This window comes from Pieris rapae, chromosome 3 (assembly GCF_905147795.1).
Source record: "Pieris rapae chromosome 3, ilPieRapa1.1, whole genome shotgun sequence".
NCBI classification, from domain to species: Eukaryota; Metazoa; Arthropoda; class Insecta; order Lepidoptera; family Pieridae; genus Pieris; species Pieris rapae.
Window position 1 is genome coordinate 10,750,690 of NC_059511.1, and position 19,778 is coordinate 10,770,467.

Genomic DNA, 19,778 nt, shown 5'->3' on the forward strand with positions numbered 1-19,778 from the left:
TATAATACTACGAACGCATTATTTTATGTTTATGTCACACATTGTTTCATTGGGTTTTTTTCTTACTCTTTAATGAATAATATTCTAAGGTTTCGAAATTTGTAAGTATGTCTTCACACATATTGGTTTAACTAAAGTATAAAATTAGTTAATTATATTTTAAAAGAGTAAGGGCCTGTTTCACAATGTCCGGATAAGTTCCAAATAAGCTATTTGTTACTTATTTGTAGGATAAACAGTATTTTTGCGTTTCACGACTGTCAGATAGCGCTATTTGTCATAAAATGCCAAGTATCTTATTCGGAACATTTATCTTTCGAATAATTTATGTGTTGCATAGCTATTTGGCACTTTATCCATACATTGTGAAACAGGCTCTTAGTGTGGAGTTTCTCGCCTGATCTTCTCCATACGAAACTACATTTTGGAAGGAGCAACTAGAATCAACTTTATATTTTAAGCTTTAAAAGTGGCATTTTAGGTGGTTAATTGGAATTAATGATTTGATTTCACTTAATTAAAAAAGTGCATTAAGTCCGAAGTTGCCGATGAGCAGAAAACAAAAATATCGGATGCACTAGCGACACTCTACACCTAAAATGGTCATGGCCATGTCACTTATTCCTCGCTTGTATTCGAACTCGCGCTTAAGATATCAAATAAAAGTTTTGTTAATAATATGACGTTTTGTTTATCTAATCATTTGCGATTATAAAACACGTGAATTGTACGTATGAATTCTTCGAAATACACAGATACATAATATATTTGGTTGAAACATTTGATTTTAATTAATTTTGAGTATAATTTACAAATTGATAAACAGATCGAGACACAAGAAAAGCAAACCAGGATATATGCTATTAGAAAAGAGTTGAAAGATAAAATAGCTATATTTTTAATGTGTGTAGTTAGCGATAGACAATTCTCTATTATTATTTACATTTATTTATCAGAATAAATGTTCAACATTCATAAAAGCTTATATTAAAGACCACTGTGGATGAATATAGATAAATACACTAGCAGACTCGGCCAAGCGTTGCTGTGGCTAAGGTTTTTATTATTTTACATAGTTGTAAGCTATTCAAGGAAACCTGTAGGAGAACTGATGTGAAAGGTAGATGGCTTATGTGAAACGTTGGTACTTTTCACACAGCGCCATCTGTTAGAATTGTATCAAATAATAAACAAATAATTTGCAATAAAATAATAATGCGACTATAATTAAAGATCTAAGCTATCCTATCTCTTAAGTTGGACCAGACTGCACACGGTGTGCAAATTTGATTGATATCATCAACAAACATCGTGACAGGAGATTTATATATATTAAGATTTGCTTTTTCCACAAATGGGTGTACAATTAAGCTTTGATTCCGTCATATTTGATGTTTAAAAGCTACCAAGCATCTGCTCCCAATGCAATTTAAACGACTTTTTAAATATGTTGAGTGAATTATTTAATTTGGTAAACAAATAGTTTGCAATTAAAACGATTTTATAAATGGCATTTGTTCTATCACAATTAGCGAGACTCATATTTCCAGAGCGCGGGATAGAATATGTATAGGACAGCGGGGAGAAACTGGATGGATGTTGCTCAACACACTGAGAAATGGAAAATTATGGTGGAGGCTTTTACCCTAAAAAAGAACCATACAAAAACTAGGCCACTAAGAAAGACAAAAAATGATCTTACTTATTTTTTTTTAAATAAACAAACCAGATTTTTATGGATTATTTATAAAGCTTCCATAATATAAATAATTAGCAAGATTGTTCAATTATTTTTAAAAACTTAAAGAAACTCAATTACATTAATAAATTCTGTGCTCTAATATCTTTGCCCAAAATGGTCTACCAGGGAATTAAGGCATACCGCTTATATCCATATCCGCTTGGCAACACATTCCGGATACCTACCTATTTAGCTATCCCATTACTTGATCGCAAAAAAACATGAATTCAACGTGAATTAACTAACCTAACCTAACCGTAAATTAGGGCCGCGGGCGAAAGGAAGACGCGAGCCGCTCGCGTTCGACGCTCAGGTTGCGCGCGAGCGGGGCAGGGGCGGTGCACGAACAAAAATGCACGCGCGCAGCTCGCAAGCTATTCACGAACCGCACAATCGCGGCCCATTCGCCAGATGTGGACGCACCCTAATATATAATTTCAAGCAATATAAATAACTAATTATATCCTGTTTTCGTTTATAATGGCAGCACAGAAATAAAGAAATCTAAAGCCCTCTTAAAAAGGAAGACAAATCAATGTTTTGTCCTAGTCATCTAGTTGTACGTACAATATTTATTCAACAGATTATTTTATCCAGTTGACATGGACTTTAATCTAAATATTCATTATATTGTGATTTGAACTTTTTTCTCTTGTGACCGTTTACGCCTTCTGAATTAAAACATCAAAAAGCTTAATCAACTGAATCTAAAGACTCGAATAGTCTGGTAATTGATTATAGTAATTAGTAGACCTAGTCGGATTAATGATAAAGCGATGATTTCGATAACGTGTGTATAAAAAGACATGATGCTCGTTACTTGGTATTCAAAATGAAGTTATTAGTAATATTGAGTTTGGTAGGATGTGCTGTAAGTTTTCCTCGGGCTTACGAGCCCATAGAGGTAGACTACCACGGCCAGCAGGGTATCCCCATGGCCTCGTACCTACGCAACGCTGAAGCGGCTGCTGACTTCGATGGCGCAAGAATCGTGGGTGGAACTCCAGCTCGGCTTGGCGCCCACCCTCATATGGTAAGTACATCTTAACTTAACATAGGTAAATTCAATATATAAGCTGCGTTCACAATTTTATACATTTATAAAAACATTAGAGACCAGAGAGTTTTGGTTGAATGACTACAGAATTTACAATGTTCATTTTGTCTATTTCAGGCTGGTCTTCTTATAACTCTAGCACAGGGAGGAACTTCAATGTGTGGTTCTTCTCTACTATCAAACACTAAGCTAATAACTGCTGCTCATTGTTGGAGAACAACCAATTTCCAAGGCCGCTCTGTGATAGTAGTGATGGCATCCCTGCGTCTCTTCTCCGGCGGTACCAGGATCACCACTACCAACGTTCAACTGCACGGCAGTTACAACATGAGAAATTTGAACAATGACATCGCCATAATTACAATTAACCGTGTTAATTTCAACAGTAAGTATTAAAACAATTAATGTAATAATAATACTGCAGCAGCAGGTAAAGCATAATTATATTTTCAGACAACATACGCGCTATTGCTCTTCCTTCCGGCCTTTTGGAGTCCTTGACATACGTCGGCAATCGTGCTACGGCCGTGGGCTACGGAAGAGTGAGAGACGGTAAGAAACAATTTATTTTATACATGTTTACTAATGAAATATAGAATTGAGGGCAACTGGGCAGGAGGCTCTTCTTAACACTCTCAATGCCAGAGGGCTGGCTTTTCTTGAAGGACTCTAAGTCGAATTGGTTAAGAAATACTACAGTGGGCAGCTGGTTCCACAGAAACTGCCTTAAAAACGCTCAGTTGTGGACCGGCGGACGTCGAGGTGATGCGGGTGAATTTTCATATTCTGCCTCGACGTCTTGATGATGAAACTCAGCTGCAGGTATTAATCCGAACAACTCTGAACACTCCATGGTAAATGCGGTAGAAGGTGCAGAGTGACCCCACATTTCTACGCAACGCCAAAGGATCAAGCCGCTCGGTGTACAGGTATCGGAAAAGGCGCTTGGAAAAAGGAAAATGACCTGGAGGCAGAGTTATATGCTTTTTTAATCGCCGATCGCCATATCTCGTATTGACATCAAGAGATATCGCCGCTTCCGCCGGGGCCGTGAAGGGCTCGTAGAAGGCACAGTTCTCCGGACCATTTAATGATCCGATGAACCCAAAGGCGGGTCAACAGAGACTTGATAGTTCTCCGGATGTGAAGTCAGCAGAAGGTCCAACAAAGAGGGTTTATGGCCATCTACATCTGGGATTCGCGTAATCGCAGGGACCATTTGTGTCAGGTCGTAGGCTAAAGCAAAGTCGTGAAAGGATCTTCCCGCGTGATCTGTGGTTTCAGAGCGAGCCAATCCGCATGGTGGGCGTTAAAATCGCCAAGTATCACGATTTCGACGGTAGGAACCCTTTCGAGCACGGAATCTGTAGCCATTTGAATGTGCTCGATGAGTCGGTCAGTTTCGTCATTTACCTATACAGGCACGCGTAGAATGGCGTATGGTCATGGCAGTCTACGCAGAGGTTAGATAGGTCCTTCAAACGTCCCGAGGTAACGACAACAGAGTATATAAGAATAAAGACTTATATAAAATATATAATTTTATATCAGTGATCCCTGTATAAGGATTTAATTGAAGTAAACCTGTATAGGTTACTTGATTTTAAATTAAGTTCTTAATATTAAATATATTAAATTAAAAAAAATTGTTAGGTAGCTCGCCTTTTATCATTATAATATCTATCGGTAATTTTTCAGGTGGCTCCAACAACAACGACGCATTACACCAAGTGTCATTAACCGTGATTGAAAACTTTGTGTGCACTGACATTTATGGGCCAAGTACTATCATCCGATCTACCCTCTGCACTGACACACAAGGCCGCATTGGTACCTGCCAAGGCGATTCAGGAGGCCCTCTTGACTTCTCTTTCCAAAACGTGCGATACTTAGTGAGTACCCTTTTTTATTTTTCATATTAATCGCAGTTCTGTCTGGTTAGGCGTCAAACAATGTTAATTCTGCCGTATCGTTACATTTCTTTCCGCAAGAAACATGCTATAAATAGTATATCTCATTACAAGTGCTGAATGCCTGTCATTGCAAGAGATCGTTGTGTAAAGAATTAAGCAATTTAATAAAACTATTTGTTTTTTTTCTTTTCTTAAAATCTTCAGTAGAATTTTTTATTGATTTGTAATGAAATTTAATGAGAAAAAATAAAAAGACACCTAACCGAACTCATTGAATCCAAACATAAACAAAAGAGAACGCACGAGTGCGGAATAGGTAAAGAAAAAGCACGAGTGTGCCCACATCCCGAACGCTATACGTCCCAGCAATACGCCACTTTTTGAGCAATTGTAATAAAAAAACATTTTTTACGACTAACTTCTTAGATAGGTTAAGCTTAACCATCACACAAACAAGCTAGGTCATATAAGTACTATCGCCAAATGTTATATATTATTATTCCCTTGCAGATTGGTGTATCATCCTTCGTATCACAACGCGGTTGTCAAGCTGGTTTGCCAGCTGGTTTTGCTCGTGTCACTTCATTCCTCCAATGGATCAGAGCTCGTATATAATCTACTTCCTCACACAAGATTAAACACACCTAATTGTTTTTATTAGTAAATCTGATTTATATGAAAATGTGTACGTGGAACTACTTCGAAAGTATACCCTATCTATACAATTAAATGATCAATGGATTTTTCGCGTTTTAATATTTACGTAAATAAGAACCTAACCCTAAACTTTTATTGAAGTAAAACTTCTTTAGGCGCATGAGGGTAAAATTTTCACGTCACGAAGATGTGCAGCGTTATTGTCGAAGAAAAGGAAGAGAGCGATTGAGACTAAATGAGAGAGAGTGAGAAAGGGAGATCGAAAAATACACTGAATGAAATGAGATTTTACAATATTTAGTAGTTACATGTTAGAACTTTAGATAATGGCATAACGTCTTTTGCAGGTTTATATTTGTTTTTATACTATTATAAGCACGGAAAGTATTTAAACAGTGTGAATATCGATATTCAAATACATGGAGTGATCATAATATACTGGTACATGATCATCTATTGGCATTTTTGCATTAGTAATAACTAATTTACAAAGAAGTTTTATTTCTGACATGTGTACTTTGTACGCATGCATTTTTTATTATCTTTGGTACTTTCTATCTTCTTGCAGAACTAATTATTCATTTCTTCATTAATGTAATTTTATTATTATTATTATTATTTAATTATAATTTCCTTGTCACAACATTTGGGTTATAGGAGGTTCATTTAAAAAAAACCTAAACGTAAAGAAAATATCCAGGGCACGTAAAGGTAACTACATCACATATATTTATAAACGATAGAAAATGATTGCAGGAAGTTGTTATAAACTAGTAGGTTTGGATTCGGTATTATGAAGGAACTGTTGAAGGAAATCCAAACAACTGTTCGATGAAAATATGAAAACTTAGATATTTATAAATACGCGTCGATAAATAAGACAGTAAAAATAATATACATCGTCGCATAAAGATCTGAAAATGTTTTTATTGCTAGTATTCGGTTTAGTGAGCTGTGTGGCGTGCTTCCCTCGGACTTACGAGTCTATCCAAGGAGAATATCATGGACCGGTGGGCCTTTCAAAGCTACGTGGATGCGTGACGCGGAGGCAACTGCTGATTTTGATGGTGCCAGGATCGTTGGTAGGTCATCTGCTCAGCTCAGTGCGCATTCTCATTTCGTGCGTTTTAAATTTATTTATCCTCTTGTCTATGGCTTTTAGTTATAACTTTAACCTATTTTGGGGATATTTCATTCATTTTATTTTGCTAGTTGTTGGTATCAGGAGAAGTGTCTATGTGTCTAGCTTCTTACCATCCAACACGAAGTTGGTGACAGCCGCACGTTGTTGGCAAAGCAGAGGGTACCAAGGTCTGTGCTGTGCTGGGATACATTCGTCTCTTCTCGGGGGGCGTCAGAATCCACCCACAAACCTTTGAGATACAAGCTGACTTCGACATTAATAACTTGAATAATGACATTGCTATGATAAATATACCACACACCAATTTCACCGGTAAGTATACTCTTCACAGAGCTAGAAAATTGTTTTGTTGTGGGTGAAACTTAGCTTATTAAGATACACCTGCAAATGTGTGCGTGTTTCGATATCCAGGATTGAGTTTTGTAATAGTGCTGTTATTTCTGTTCTATGTCTAAGTATTGAATCGTACAATAAACATTTTTAAATTTTATTTGACATACCATCTTAAATAAATATTTTGTTTAATTAAAAAAATTATCAATAGAAGTAATTGTTTATATATTTTTTAAGCAACATCAACTCCATTGCACTACCATTTGGTGTATTGGAGCATATATCGCTGTTGGCTTCGGCAGACAAAAGATGGCAAGGAATTCGAAGTTGATGTTAAAACTCGTTGTTTTTCAAGATATATTTTTCATAGTAACAAGAAAATCGTTTTTCTACTAAGTGTCACTAAGAATTAAACCCAGACCATTCTTCTTATTTTACGTTAAGAGGCATTAGGGCCTTAGCAACCTTAAGGCTCTTTAATTTGACAAATATGTACATATACATATATTATATATTTTCCAGTAACCTCCGGGGATACTCTTAACGAAATATCTCTGGATGTTTTAAGTAATCAGGGATGCGCCAGCACTTACGGATCCAACATTATCATCGCTTCCTCGTTATGTACAAGAGGTGCTGACGGTGTTGGCCCCTATCTCGGGGATAGTGGAGGTCCCCTTCAATATTCCTATGAAGGCGTCAGATATTTGGTATATATACAAGTTTTTAACCTTGTACAATAAAAATGTAAGTAATTTGTTAGTCTGAAGATCAAATTTGATCGATCTGTGATAGTATGAGATATAAGACCGTTAGTGTACAGTCAAGTAACAGTATTTAAAAAAGCGTCTTCCATACATAAATCCCCCCTTTTTTTCAAAGAAAAGTTTTATTATATAATTACTTTAGCAGCAATCCTACATGATACAACATGATGTAAATTTGTAGTGAAACAATATTAAATAACCCTTACTATGCTTTTCTTTATTCGATTTTATACTATAATGAAGTAAAATTGATATTTACAGATAGGTGTCTCATCGTTAGTAGCAGAATGTGGTGCGAAGCAGGGTTACCATCCGGTTTTGCTCGCGTGACGTCTTTCTCCAGTTGGATACGAGTGCGGCTTTAACTAATTGTGACTTAAAAAGAATATTAAATAACATATTTTACATAGTTATATGTAATATAATTTTCCAGACAGTATACAACAGACAATAAAATATATCCAATTATTAATTACCTATAATAAATTCAATAGGCTGCGTAATATCTACAACTATCTACACAGTGAACAGCTTACGCAGTGTTGAAGATCCCTCCGAGTTCCGAGACCTAATACGCACATTTCATTCATCACTCACTCATTCACTCACTCACACATTGACGCACCTACAAACGCACTGAAAACAGTTAAAAATAATAAAATAAAAGATGCAATTCAATTATAAATATATATTTTAAGAAATTTATAATTAAGTTTTTTATGTAAGAGCTGGGAACCCTGACACAGGTATTGTTTTACTTAAAAGAGTTCCCACATCTTACACATAGTAATGCATATTTTGTACTTAATAAACACATTTTCAATTAATTATTTTATTGTATGTGTCGCCAGGATACGGCGGGGAGCTCCACTCTCACTTACTTATTATTGACTTCATCCATCTCACAAAGGTCTCATAGTTAAAACTACAGTTGGTGGCAGTGTGCCTTCATTGCTGGTAGCATTTCCTCGATATGTTGCGATTCTTATGCGTTGGATGAGGAATGCACTAGTTCTGGGGTACTATCTACTAGGTGCCAAGTTAAATCTTTAAGTAAGGACTGTGCACTTAAACCCCACTGCTATCCTACTCTTTACTCCTAAAGGAACATAATCAAAGTTGGAAGAAAATCTCTCTTATATTATTTAATTTTAGTCGTTTATTAATTTGCCTGCTGTGCATCCGCGCCTCCTTTTAAGCTTGTCCGTGGGAGTCGAGATGGGGCTAACGTGTCCACACAAGTAGAATCCCATCCCCTCCTCCAAGCTATTAATATTTAAATCGTTTCTAGCGATGCCGTCTAGTTATTTAACATGGTTTAGGTTATAATTACATACATTACCTCGAACTCTGTTCTTAAATGTGTCGAGGTATAGCATTCTCGAGTCATTCTCAAGCCACTTCACCCAATGGAGCTTGAGATGAATATTTCATCATCAGCTGTTATTCGCTTAACGTATACACTAAGATAACATGGTAAACCACTTATAATTCTATTTATAAGTTGTAAACATATATAAGATACATAATACTAACTTACCTGTGCCTATTATTTATTCATTTAAGTAACGAAGTTTTTTAAAATCTGGTTATAAAAGTATTGTCTATATTTATTATAGTCTTTGAATAAACAAACAATTAACGACCAGTGGTCTGTTGTACAGTGTTAGTCTGTGCAAGAACTAAGAAACTGAAAAAATTATCAACAAGCAAACTATCTTAAAATTCTTATTTTTCTGAAATATCTGCAGATATTTGTAATTAGTGCAATCTGCATACTTATTAAAGCCTTGGCTAGAAACATATATATTTTTTTGTTAAAACACACGTGTTCTTCATTCCTAATATCCAGTTATTGTTAAAAGTGGAAGATGTCGTCGTACAAGGTAAATATTTTTAAACTGTCTTGTGTTTTTAAGGAAAGGAAACCAATTCCTCGTCAACCAATTTAATATTTTTCAATCTCTCATTTTTGTAGCCAATAGATTCCAAACGGGAAGAATTTCGCCGATATTTAGAAAGAGCTGGTGTTATGGATGCTTTGACAAAGGTTCTAGTAAGCCTTTATGAAGAACCAGATAAACCAGAAGATGCTTTGGAATATGTGAGAAAGCATTTAGGAACAGATGGTGGAGATGACGAATTAGAGGCTGCCAGAGCTCGTATTGCAGAGTTAGAAGCAGAGAATGCACTTCTTAAAGGCGAAGCTGCTCCAACAGAAGGCTGAGAAGTCTAAGCAAAGACATATTATAATAAGTTATTGATCTCAATATTTCTTGGTCTCGAATTGTTAATATTGCAAATATTGTTTCAAGTTACCATGAGTATGTTATGTTGATTGTGTGCAATGGGCACCTTTTTGTTTCAAAGGATTTTAAAAATAAATAAGTTTAATTATATTGTGTTTTAATAATTATGTGGGCTTTACTTATTACTAAAACTATAATAAATAATTTGAATAAATCAGGATTCAGTGCTTCATTTGCCATTTTCTAAAAAAGCGGGGTGCTTCCTTATTATAACCTAAGGTTACAATTACTTAAGAGAGCTTTCATTCTAGTTTCTTAGGGTAACTTATCAGATAAGTTAGTTTGAAAGATACCTATTGTAATTATGTTATCAGTTATGTGCAGCTTACTTACTTGTTAGTATAAAGAAACAAACAATATATATTTTATTTAGTTTACTTTCAAGTATGATTTTTAAACAGAAATAAATTACTTCTACATTGTTTACTTAGTTGTCTATTGTTTTAAGCAACAGTACTGATGAGCTCGGAGTACTTCTTTACTTTGCTAGCAACACTCATGTCCACATATCTGTCACCAATGGACACAATCATACCTCCAATCAAAGAGGGGTCAACAGATGCAGTTAGGTGCAGAGACTCATTTCCTTTGAGGAATTTCTAAAACAAAAATTAGAACATTTGTATGTATGTATATTATATAAACATAGCTTATAATATAGTTTGAGTAATAGGAGCATGTTATTTTACAAAAAAGACTACTTAACATTTAGAAAATGTTTTATGAGAAGAAATAATTTACTTCTTAATAGGAGACAAGTAGATATGTCATCCTTCAATAAATTTATGATCACATTTTTTAAATAATCAATAAATAGAATGGTGTTCCAACATCCATTAAAGTGGAATGGTGAAGAAAAAGTTTGAATTAAGTGAAATGGCTTACCTTAAGTGCAGCCTCCAAGTTCTGTTTCTGACTAGCATCCAATGGTTTGGCAGTTATTACTTTGCAGGTGACCTCACCACGATGAGCAGCCATAATTATCTTGAAAGCATTGATAATAGCATCAAGTTTGGAAAGACGCCCATTCTCAGCCAGTAAACTAAGTAGGTTACCAGTGTTTGGTGACATGTTTGTCTGTAACAGAATGATAGCTGTAATCCAGTTGAAATGCTGATGAGTTTAGGGTCCTAAAAAACTGCTATTAATACCATGACCTCTGTACAAAAATACATTTTTGAAATTGCAAGGCCAAATGAAATAATGATAACTTTGTATTTGGTTTCTATGTTGGTTAAGAAATTTAACTATCAAACTCGCTTCAATATAAGATTTTTAAATTATTAATTATTCATCCACAATATGCAATTATGTTTTAGTATATATAATTTATGTTTAATAGAAAAAGCTATTTTTTAATATATTTTAAAACGCAAGTTTTCACTACATTTTTATGTTTCTGACAAATTTTGATAGGAGCTATAAATCCATATTTGTGTTAATAAATTACAGTTTTAAAATTTTTATATTGCATATTTTGAAATTTGTTTAACAAGTTGGTTATTATTTTACTAATTATAAGAATTCATGTAAAGTTCAATAGTAAGTACTTAATAAGTAACTACATAAAGACATTTTTGTAAAATTCAGATTTCATTGTTCGCTGATTACCAGCTAGCCACATAGAGGTTTTAAATTTACCTTAGAGGCCAAATGCGTGAGTGCTTCTGACTTAATACTTCTCTTTAGAACTGGGTTCAAAAGAAATTCCTTAAGTTTTGCATCCGTCTTAATTGATTTTTGGAAATTTACAAGTTCTTTTTCGACGGTGTCCAAAGATTTGCTTTTGGAAGCCGCAGAATATAATGCTGTAGCGTATCGGCCATCAATGCCGAATACTTGTACTGGGGCCTTCACGAGCTGAGCTGCGGCCGACGATGTGCTCAGCGAGCGCACCTGATAAGATTACGTAATGTATTTTTTAAGAGTACATGGAAATAAAATAAAAAAGGATCATATTATTTACCAGCATATTGGTCTTCATAAGAGACATGATAACTCTTTTCTTTTGTGTGGAAATTTATTAAAATAAAACTTCAAGATCCAATCACACTACCACAGCCAATGACACTAAAAATAAATTACAAAACGACAATTGACGTTCTGCGACTAAGTCTAGACGAAGTTATGACTTGTCACTTGAGGTTAATTCATTGACAACGATGTTGAAGTTTCCATAGTCCATACCCACCGGCGCCACGAATTTTTGTGACATTAAAGCTGCCTCCGTTTCCAAAAAAATATAACTGACAACGGAGTAGGGCCACGCTATATATTTTACCAGGTTATGGTTAAAAATTAAAAATAATTTATAGTTGTTTTGTGTATATTTTATACATTTCTAACGAGCAACTTCAACTTTAATAAGTAATAAGCAAAAACTAAAATGGCTTCAAACGAAGGCCGTGTTCAATCTAACTTGCATCAGCAGGATCTATCTAAATTGGTATGTTGAGTGTCATATAATGAGGGTTGAAATTCGTATACAATGCATTATACATTACATTTTTATTATAAACATTGCCTCAACCTTATTTAGATATTGCATCATGTTTTGGAATTGTAACGATATCCGTCATTATGGAATGGATGAAGGGATGTTGAATTATGCATTATTTTTCCAACTTTCAGGATGTTACAAAATTATCGGCATTGTCTCCTGAAGTTATATCAAGACAGGCTACTATCAACATTGGAACAATTGGGCATGTAGCTCATGGGAAGTCAACAGTTGTGAAAGCTATATCAGGAGTACAAACTGTCAGATTTAAGAATGAGCTTGAAAGAAACATTACTATTAAGTTGGGTAAGTTTGTCGGTCTTAGAAATTTTTATATTTTAAATTACAATATTAATATTGATAATCAGTAAACAAGTATACAAATTTAATTAATGTATTTTTAAGTAGTCTATTTTAAGAAAATACTACTAAATACACTTATTTATCTTTTATTTATAAGAGCAGCTTGTTTTGCAAAATACCATGTGAATTGCTTAATTATGAATTGAATTCTCTAAATTAAAATTTCTTTATATACCTACCTTCCAAATTCTCATTAACCAATACACATGGTATGTTGCAGAGCGTGTATCTGACTCACTCATAAGAATGTTTTGTGAAAGAAGTGAAGAAATAGCTGAAGATGTATTTCAAGGAAAATTAACTAAAGGAAAACACAATCAGCATACACTGTCTGAGGCCGAAGAACCCCCTGCAAAGAAAAGGAAAAAGAAAAGTCAAGATCTAGAAGAGTTTCATATTGAAAATATACTTGACTTTAAGTTTGAAAATGGCATAGAATACTTCTTTATAAAATGGAGAGGCTGGCCAGATAGTGATAATACTTGGGAGCCAATTGAAAACTTAGATAAATGTCCTGTTATTCTACGGTCATTTTTATTTCATCAAGAAGAAAAATATTGTAAGTCATTTGAAAAACTTACAGGTGAATTGTCATTTGACAACTTACTCAGTGAAGAGAATCTTGTTAAAAGATTAGTGGATTTTGAAGAATTTCCCGTGTTAACTTTAAAAGATAAACTTTTAATAAAATTGTTAAGTCTGACAACCCTGACTCTAAAAGAAGAATGCCATGTAGCTAACTTAGTGCAGGAAACAAGAGATATCCTACAAATGTATGTTTTGGCTAGAAAAAGATGTAGACAACTTATGGCTTTAAAGGAATGGGAGGAGTTTTTGAATCAAGTTGATAAATGTAAGAGGTTAGTTGTTGAAAATGAATTTGATTTGTGTGGCCCTCCAGAGAATTTTACATATATTAATGAATGTATTCCAGGGGTGGGAGTTGTTATACCAACAGAACCACCCATTGGTTGTGATTGTACTGCATGCAATTGTCGATCAAAAGGCTGCTGTGGAATGCAAGCTGGTCTATTTGCCTATACAATCAAGAAAAGGCTAAGAGTGGCATCCGGCACACCCATCTTTGAGTGTAATAAAGCATGTAAATGTTTAGATAATTGTAACAATCGTGTAGTGCAGAAAGGTAGAAACATAAAGCTCACAATATTCAGAACAAGTAATGGCTGTGGGTGGGGAGTTAAAACTTGTCAAAAAATCTATCAAGGTCAGTTTATCTGTCAGTATGTCGGTGAAGTCATTACTTTTGAAGAAGCAGAAAAGCGCGGTCGGGAGTATGATGCCAATGGTCTAACCTATCTATTCGATTTGGACTTTAACTCGGCCGAGAATCCTTATACCATTGATGCCTGCAATCTAGGTAATGTATCACATTTTATAAATCACTCTTGTGAGCCAAATCTTGGAGTTTGGGCAGTTTGGGCAGATTGTCTCGATCCAAATTTACCCATGTTAGCGTTATTTGCAACGAGAGATATTGAAGCTGGGGAAGAAATACGCTTTGACTACCTGCATAGGTCTAATGAAGAAGAACCAACAACCCCACATAAAGTATCACAAGAAGTAACTGATCCAGATCCAGACACAAATCTGCCATCTCCTTCAGAAGGGAACACGGCCAGTTCTCCAGTGTCTCCAGAAAAATTGAGATATGAAGTACATCAGCAAAATAAGAGTTTGAGAAAACAAACAGAGTGTAAATGCGGCGCTGTTAAGTGTAGAAAGTATATATTTTAAGAGTGATAACCATAACATGTGTGAGTTAAAGTTTTTACTTTGTCTTGTTGTCACTGTCATATTAGTAATATATATAGATAATAGTATTATAAGAATTATTTGAGCATTTTTGGCAATGATTTTGTTTGTAAAATATAAGTTTATCTAAAATTATATTTGTATTTGATCATTTTTTTGGTTGCACGAACAAATGCTTATTGGGTTTAAATTTTATTGATCTAAAACTTTATTAATGTCATAATTTTTACTCTTCTGAAGTTCTGAGTTCAAAGAGTTTAGAGGGTAAATGCATATTATATAATTTTTAATTTAGTACCTTATTAAGTTTATGCTTTATCACATAAAATTGTTCTTTTCTTGAATAAGGCTTAGAAATATTGTTAGATGAAAACATTTAAGTAAGTTATTTTGTAAGATGATATCTGATTATATGTTATTTCATAAAAAAAAAATTATTATCATTTACAATATTTACACATACAATTATGGAGTAGTATGTCTATATATGGTACTGTAAACTTTCAAGAGTTTTAGCATATGTAATGATGATATCCGCTGAGCAGTGGACCAGATGGACTCAATTTCGAATTGGTTTCTCATTATTATACAATTCTGTAAAAGTACCTTTTTTATGTAATGTATTATGCAAACTATAGAAGTATAATTTATATTTTTTTAAATAAATTTAGATTTATTTTACAAGCTTTGCGATTTTATTTGTTGTTTTACTAATAATTCAGTTTTTATTAATATTCATAATCGTTTCTATATTGCTAAAGAAGTTGGATTCGAATATTATAGATAACTAATGATACGATATCATTCCATAAAGAAGAGAGACAAATTTCCAAAGACAATTGTGATGTTGTGACGTCTTTCATGATCTATATTTTACCCAAACACTAATTATAGGTTATGCGAACGCGAAAATCTATAAATGTGACAACCCAAAATGTCCTCGGCCCACAAGTTTTATATCGGGTGGATCCTCTAAGGACGATAGTTTTCCCTGTTTGAGGCCATCATGTTCAGGCCGCTTTCAACTCATAAGGCACGTCAGTTTCGTGGACTGTCCTGGGCACGACATTCTCATGGCCACTATGCTTAACGGAGCCGCCGTTATGGACGCCGCCTTACTTTTAATCGCTGGTAAGTAACAGGCTGATATTCTTGTTCAACGTTAGTATAAGCTGTTGTGGATGGGGAAACTATGCGTGTAATGAATAAATGATATGTGCTAGCGATTCGGTAGTATGTATATTTTTAGAAATGTATTTGAGTACCATAGACACGCCAGCAAATATCATTATTTAAAGCGAATTCAAAGACGCAAGGATGACAGACTGTACGGAGTGTATTTTTTTTTATAGAACAGGAGGCATACGAGCAGGGGGCTCACCTGATGTTAAGTGATAGCGCCGCCCATGGACACACTCGATGTTAGAGGGCTCGCGTTGCCGGCCTTTTAAGAATTTGTACGCTCTTTTCTTGAAGGACCCTAAGTCGAATTGGTTAATTGTTATACTTTACACCATCTTTTGTTCTCATTGACTTATTGTACGTAAAGTAGAATTATATTTTTAGGTAACGAATCCTGCCCTCAACCACAAACAAGCGAGCACTTGGCTGCGATTGAAATCATGAAGCTGAAACATATTCTCATCCTCCAAAATAAAATAGATCTGGTCAAAGAGGGCCAGGCCAAGGAACAGCATGAGCAAATCGTCAAGTTCGTTCAAGGCACAGTGGCCGATGGTGCTCCTATTATACCCATATCTGCTCAACTTAAATATAATATTGAGGTATGAACTTATTCAATTTGGCCCGTATTCTAACAGTCCAACTCAAATCTAGCTTAAGTCACTACTGACACGAAAATTAAGATATGTTTAGTATTACGAGGATTTACGCCCGAACCCAATGATTGAAAACAATCTGAGATTGTGGATTAGTTACCATCAGTCGACAGTCGATCGATCACCTATCTGCATCCCAATAACCTGACCTACGAAGATAAACCATTTTTGGCGACGGATAGAATGCAATCTATTCGCTCTTTACACTCATATTTGATAATCAATATAAACCAATAAAACCGTACAAATAATATTCAAATATACATGTTTATGTTTAAAACATATCAAATATCTCTTTAATTATTTTATAAATTGCTGTAAGTTAAAATCTTAAGATAGAATATTGGCGCAGTTGAACTGTCGTTTTCATCCATAGATGGCTATTACAATCCGTCGATTGGTTATTGGCACACTTTATTTAATATTTGGATTAAGATGTCTATCTGAGATGGTCAAAAATGGATAAAGATAGGTTATTGGGTTTAAGCGTAAATCGACAGCAGTCTATTCAACTGTCCCTTTAAAAAAAAATCGATCTTTCTACTGCAATACTTAAAAAAAATATAGGCTATAAGTCCCAAGACTGTCATGATCCATGAGTATTAATAAATAATAATTAATATAATAATAGTAATTTATTATACTTCAGGTGCTATGCGAATATATAACAAAAAAGATCCCAGTGCCGATGCGTGATTTTACCTCTCCGCCGCGTATGATTGTGATTCGGTCCTTCGATGTTAACAAGCCGGGTTGTGAGGTCGATGACCTTAGGGGCGGAGTCGCTGGCGGCTCTATACTTCAGGGAGTATTGACTGTTGGTATGGAGATAGAGGTGAGGTTTCTTATTTATTTTATTTATATCTAAAATTCTTATATATTTCATTAATTATAATTGGTTAATATATTTTTGCAGGTCCGTCCGGGTCTCGTAAGCAAAGACGCGGAAGGCAAGTTGACGTGTCGTCCGATATTTTCTCGAATCGTCTCTTTGTTCGCGGAACAAAACGAACTTCAGTTTGCGGCCCCCGGAGGACTCATTGGGGTTGGAACTAAGATTGAACCCACCCTTTGTAGAGCTGATCGGCTGGTTGGACAGGTAAAAGAAATACACACACATACAGACAGGCATAAAGAAAATTGGGCTTCGAACGCACAATTGGTTGATATGAATTTTGTTGGCGTTGAAAATTTCAAATGAAATTGTTTATTTGCTAGAATAGTGGTACTATTAGTTAATTAATTACAACATCCGCTACATATAAATAGGTATTGAAATGTCATTTTATTTTATAATGTCATATATAGATAATACAAAGAATAATAAGCAAGTAAAGTTAGGTATTTCAATTTTGAGTATAGCTAAAGGTCCATCCCAGGTCCCAAAGAAAACCAACCGACGTCATGATTTTTTTTTTAAAAGCAAAGTTCAGACTTGTGCGATAAACTTGAAAATTAAAACTTTACACAGTACCAACTTAGAACTAGTCATTATACAAAAGACAAGTCAAATATTACGTCACACAATATTTGAAGATTCTTGACCTCCCATGTAACGCACCGTAACGTTTTCTGTACCCAATAGAAAAACGATCCGTTAACACACAGTGGCCCATTTTTTTTTAGTTGAGAACGAATGAAAGCTCTCACTACCTAACCTTACCATAGACAAAACGTCAAATCTGTCCTGTTCATAACATAACAACTGTCTACAGACTATCACAATCAACATTCCTTGAACACAGAGATCTGCAACGGAATTTCGTTTGTAGGCCTAAAGTTGTAATTTGGATTTCCAGGTGTTAGGTGCAGTGGGAGCTCTGCCCGGTATCTTCGTGAAGCTGGAAGTGTCCTACTACCTTCTCAAGCGACTCCTCGGAGTACGGACCGAGGGAGACAAGAAAGCGGCCAAGGTTCAGAAGTTGACTAAGAACGAGGTATGTATTCCAGAGAATATTGGATAAGGTTTTAAAAACAGATTATAAATAAATATTAATAGTTTAAAGAAACAGCAAAACGCTTCTCTATGCAAGATGGCGTCGCACCAGTTCATGTGACGCAACATGCTGGTAAACATGTACTACACGCAGAAGTTACTAGGCACCTCATTGTAATGACGTCATAGTAATGTACAAGCCGCATAAAAATTCAAGAAATTTTTAAGGCCCATCGACACTCGCGATAGTGGAGCGATGATTATAAATGATATCAAAGTTTATCAACAAGGGTGTTAAATGTAGGTGTGTTTTTTGGTTCAACAGTTCTATATCCATAGGTTAATAAAATATATATATATAATTTTAGTTTATTTTTGAGTTAAATGTCAGCGTAGTATTTAATATTTTTATTTGTGCGTGTAGTAAAAAAAATAAACATATCGATCAAAAACATTCTCCGATGAAATTTAACCCTAAGGACAGGACAGGAAAAGACATTATTCACAAGCATAAGCCTAATCATTGATTCGAATAAATAGTGTACGTGTATGAATGTTTTAAGAAATTAATAATTTATTTACACTTCGTTAACATGCATATGAAACAGGATACATAAGCATATTATATAATATATAATAATATTAGCGATGAGCTGCCCAATCGCTAATAAACGATTTCTTCCAGGCTATTGTATGGAACATAAAAAATACCTATGGAGGCTTAAAAAATACCTATGAAGAACTAAATTATGACTATTTACCTGCATTTTACTTTATAACCTTTTCTATATAACAGATTATACTCATGAAAAATTCGTACTTTTTCTAAAAAATTAAAATTAAAAAGAACCGATTTGGTTTCCGCTTCAGCTAACGACAAATTAAATTAATATTATTACTATTTCAGGCACTATTAGTTAATATCGGATCTCTAAGTACGGGTGGTCGTGTGATCGCTACAAAAGCTGATTTGGCCAAAATAGCCCTGACCAGCCCAGTTTGTACCGAGGTCGGGGAAAAGGTGGCTCTCAGTCGTAGAGTGGAAAACCATTGGAGGTAACATTAATAACCATTTATCATTTTACTATAATTAATACTCTATATTAGTTCTACCATGATAATTAAAATAAAAAAAAGCTAATGTCATTCTCATGAAAATTAGTTTGGTGTTATTAACAAACATATTTTATCAAATTGGTTTAATTGCACATTACTAAGATTTTAAAATGACTACAGTGCCATCTTCGAACCTAAATATTTCTTTTTCAGATTGATTGGTTGGGGACAAATTCAAGGTGGTGAGACAATCGAGCCTCTGAAGAACTAATTCCTACTCGCCACTTTTATATTGTATTTTAAATATTTAATAAAATATATTATATAGTACAAAATGTCTTATTTTCCTACCTTAAGTATCAGAAAATTATTAATCATTTGATTTTAAAAA

General features: G+C 34.5%; 4 protein-coding genes and 1 non-coding gene across 6 annotated transcripts; 4 read left to right on the forward strand and 1 right to left on the reverse strand.

Annotated features, from left to right (window-relative positions):
* Positions 1–2,557: 2,557 nt before the first annotated feature.
* On the forward strand, positions 2,558–5,453 carry LOC110998282 (collagenase). The gene is made up of 5 exons (XM_022266836.2): positions 2,558–2,774; positions 2,916–3,183; positions 3,252–3,350; positions 4,497–4,690; positions 5,222–5,453. The coding sequence occupies exons 1-5, from the start codon at positions 2,574–2,576 to the stop codon at positions 5,324–5,326; spliced, it is 867 nt and encodes a 288-aa protein (XP_022122528.2). The 5' UTR covers positions 2,558–2,573; the 3' UTR covers positions 5,327–5,453.
* Positions 5,454–6,296: 843 nt separating this feature from the next.
* On the forward strand, positions 6,297–8,277 carry LOC110998291. Its single transcript, XR_006751294.1, has 3 exons — positions 6,297–6,824; positions 7,368–7,555; positions 7,874–8,277. It is a non-coding gene; the product is annotated as an uncharacterized LOC110998291 (transcript).
* A 987-nt stretch (positions 8,278–9,264) lies between these two features.
* LOC110998287 (c-Myc-binding protein) lies at positions 9,265–10,009 on the forward strand. Its single transcript, XM_022266843.2, has 2 exons — positions 9,265–9,498; positions 9,591–10,009. Exons 1-2 carry the CDS (start codon positions 9,484–9,486, stop codon positions 9,837–9,839), a joined length of 264 nt encoding a protein of 87 aa, XP_022122535.1. The 5' UTR covers positions 9,265–9,483; the 3' UTR covers positions 9,840–10,009.
* Positions 10,010–10,280: 271 nt separating this feature from the next.
* On the reverse strand, positions 10,281–12,039 carry LOC110998278 (ATP synthase subunit O, mitochondrial). Its single transcript, XM_022266832.2, has 4 exons — positions 11,888–12,039; positions 11,563–11,817; positions 10,807–10,998; positions 10,281–10,520 (listed from the first exon to the last, which is right to left on the reverse strand). The coding sequence occupies exons 1-4, from the start codon at positions 11,912–11,914 to the stop codon at positions 10,365–10,367; spliced, it is 630 nt and encodes a 209-aa protein (XP_022122524.2). The 5' UTR covers positions 11,915–12,039; the 3' UTR covers positions 10,281–10,364.
* A 63-nt stretch (positions 12,040–12,102) lies between these two features.
* LOC110998277 (eukaryotic translation initiation factor 2 subunit 3) lies at positions 12,103–19,717 on the forward strand. Of its 2 annotated transcripts, XM_045634453.1 has the most exons (9): positions 12,109–12,367; positions 12,553–12,727; positions 15,452–15,688; positions 16,124–16,341; positions 17,045–17,230; positions 17,312–17,494; positions 18,195–18,332; positions 19,239–19,387; positions 19,601–19,717. In XM_045634453.1, the coding sequence occupies exons 1-9, from the start codon at positions 12,308–12,310 to the stop codon at positions 19,656–19,658; spliced, it is 1,404 nt and encodes a 467-aa protein (XP_045490409.1). In that variant the 5' UTR covers positions 12,109–12,307; the 3' UTR covers positions 19,659–19,717. The 2 variants fall into 2 exon arrangements, with proteins under 2 accessions (XP_045490408.1, XP_045490409.1); XM_045634452.1 differs by lacking the exons at positions 15,452–15,688; positions 16,124–16,341; positions 17,045–17,230; ... (2 more) ...; positions 19,239–19,387; positions 19,601–19,717 and adding an exon at positions 13,005–15,253 and having other exon boundaries at positions 12,103–12,367.
* Positions 19,718–19,778: the final 61 nt, after the last annotated feature.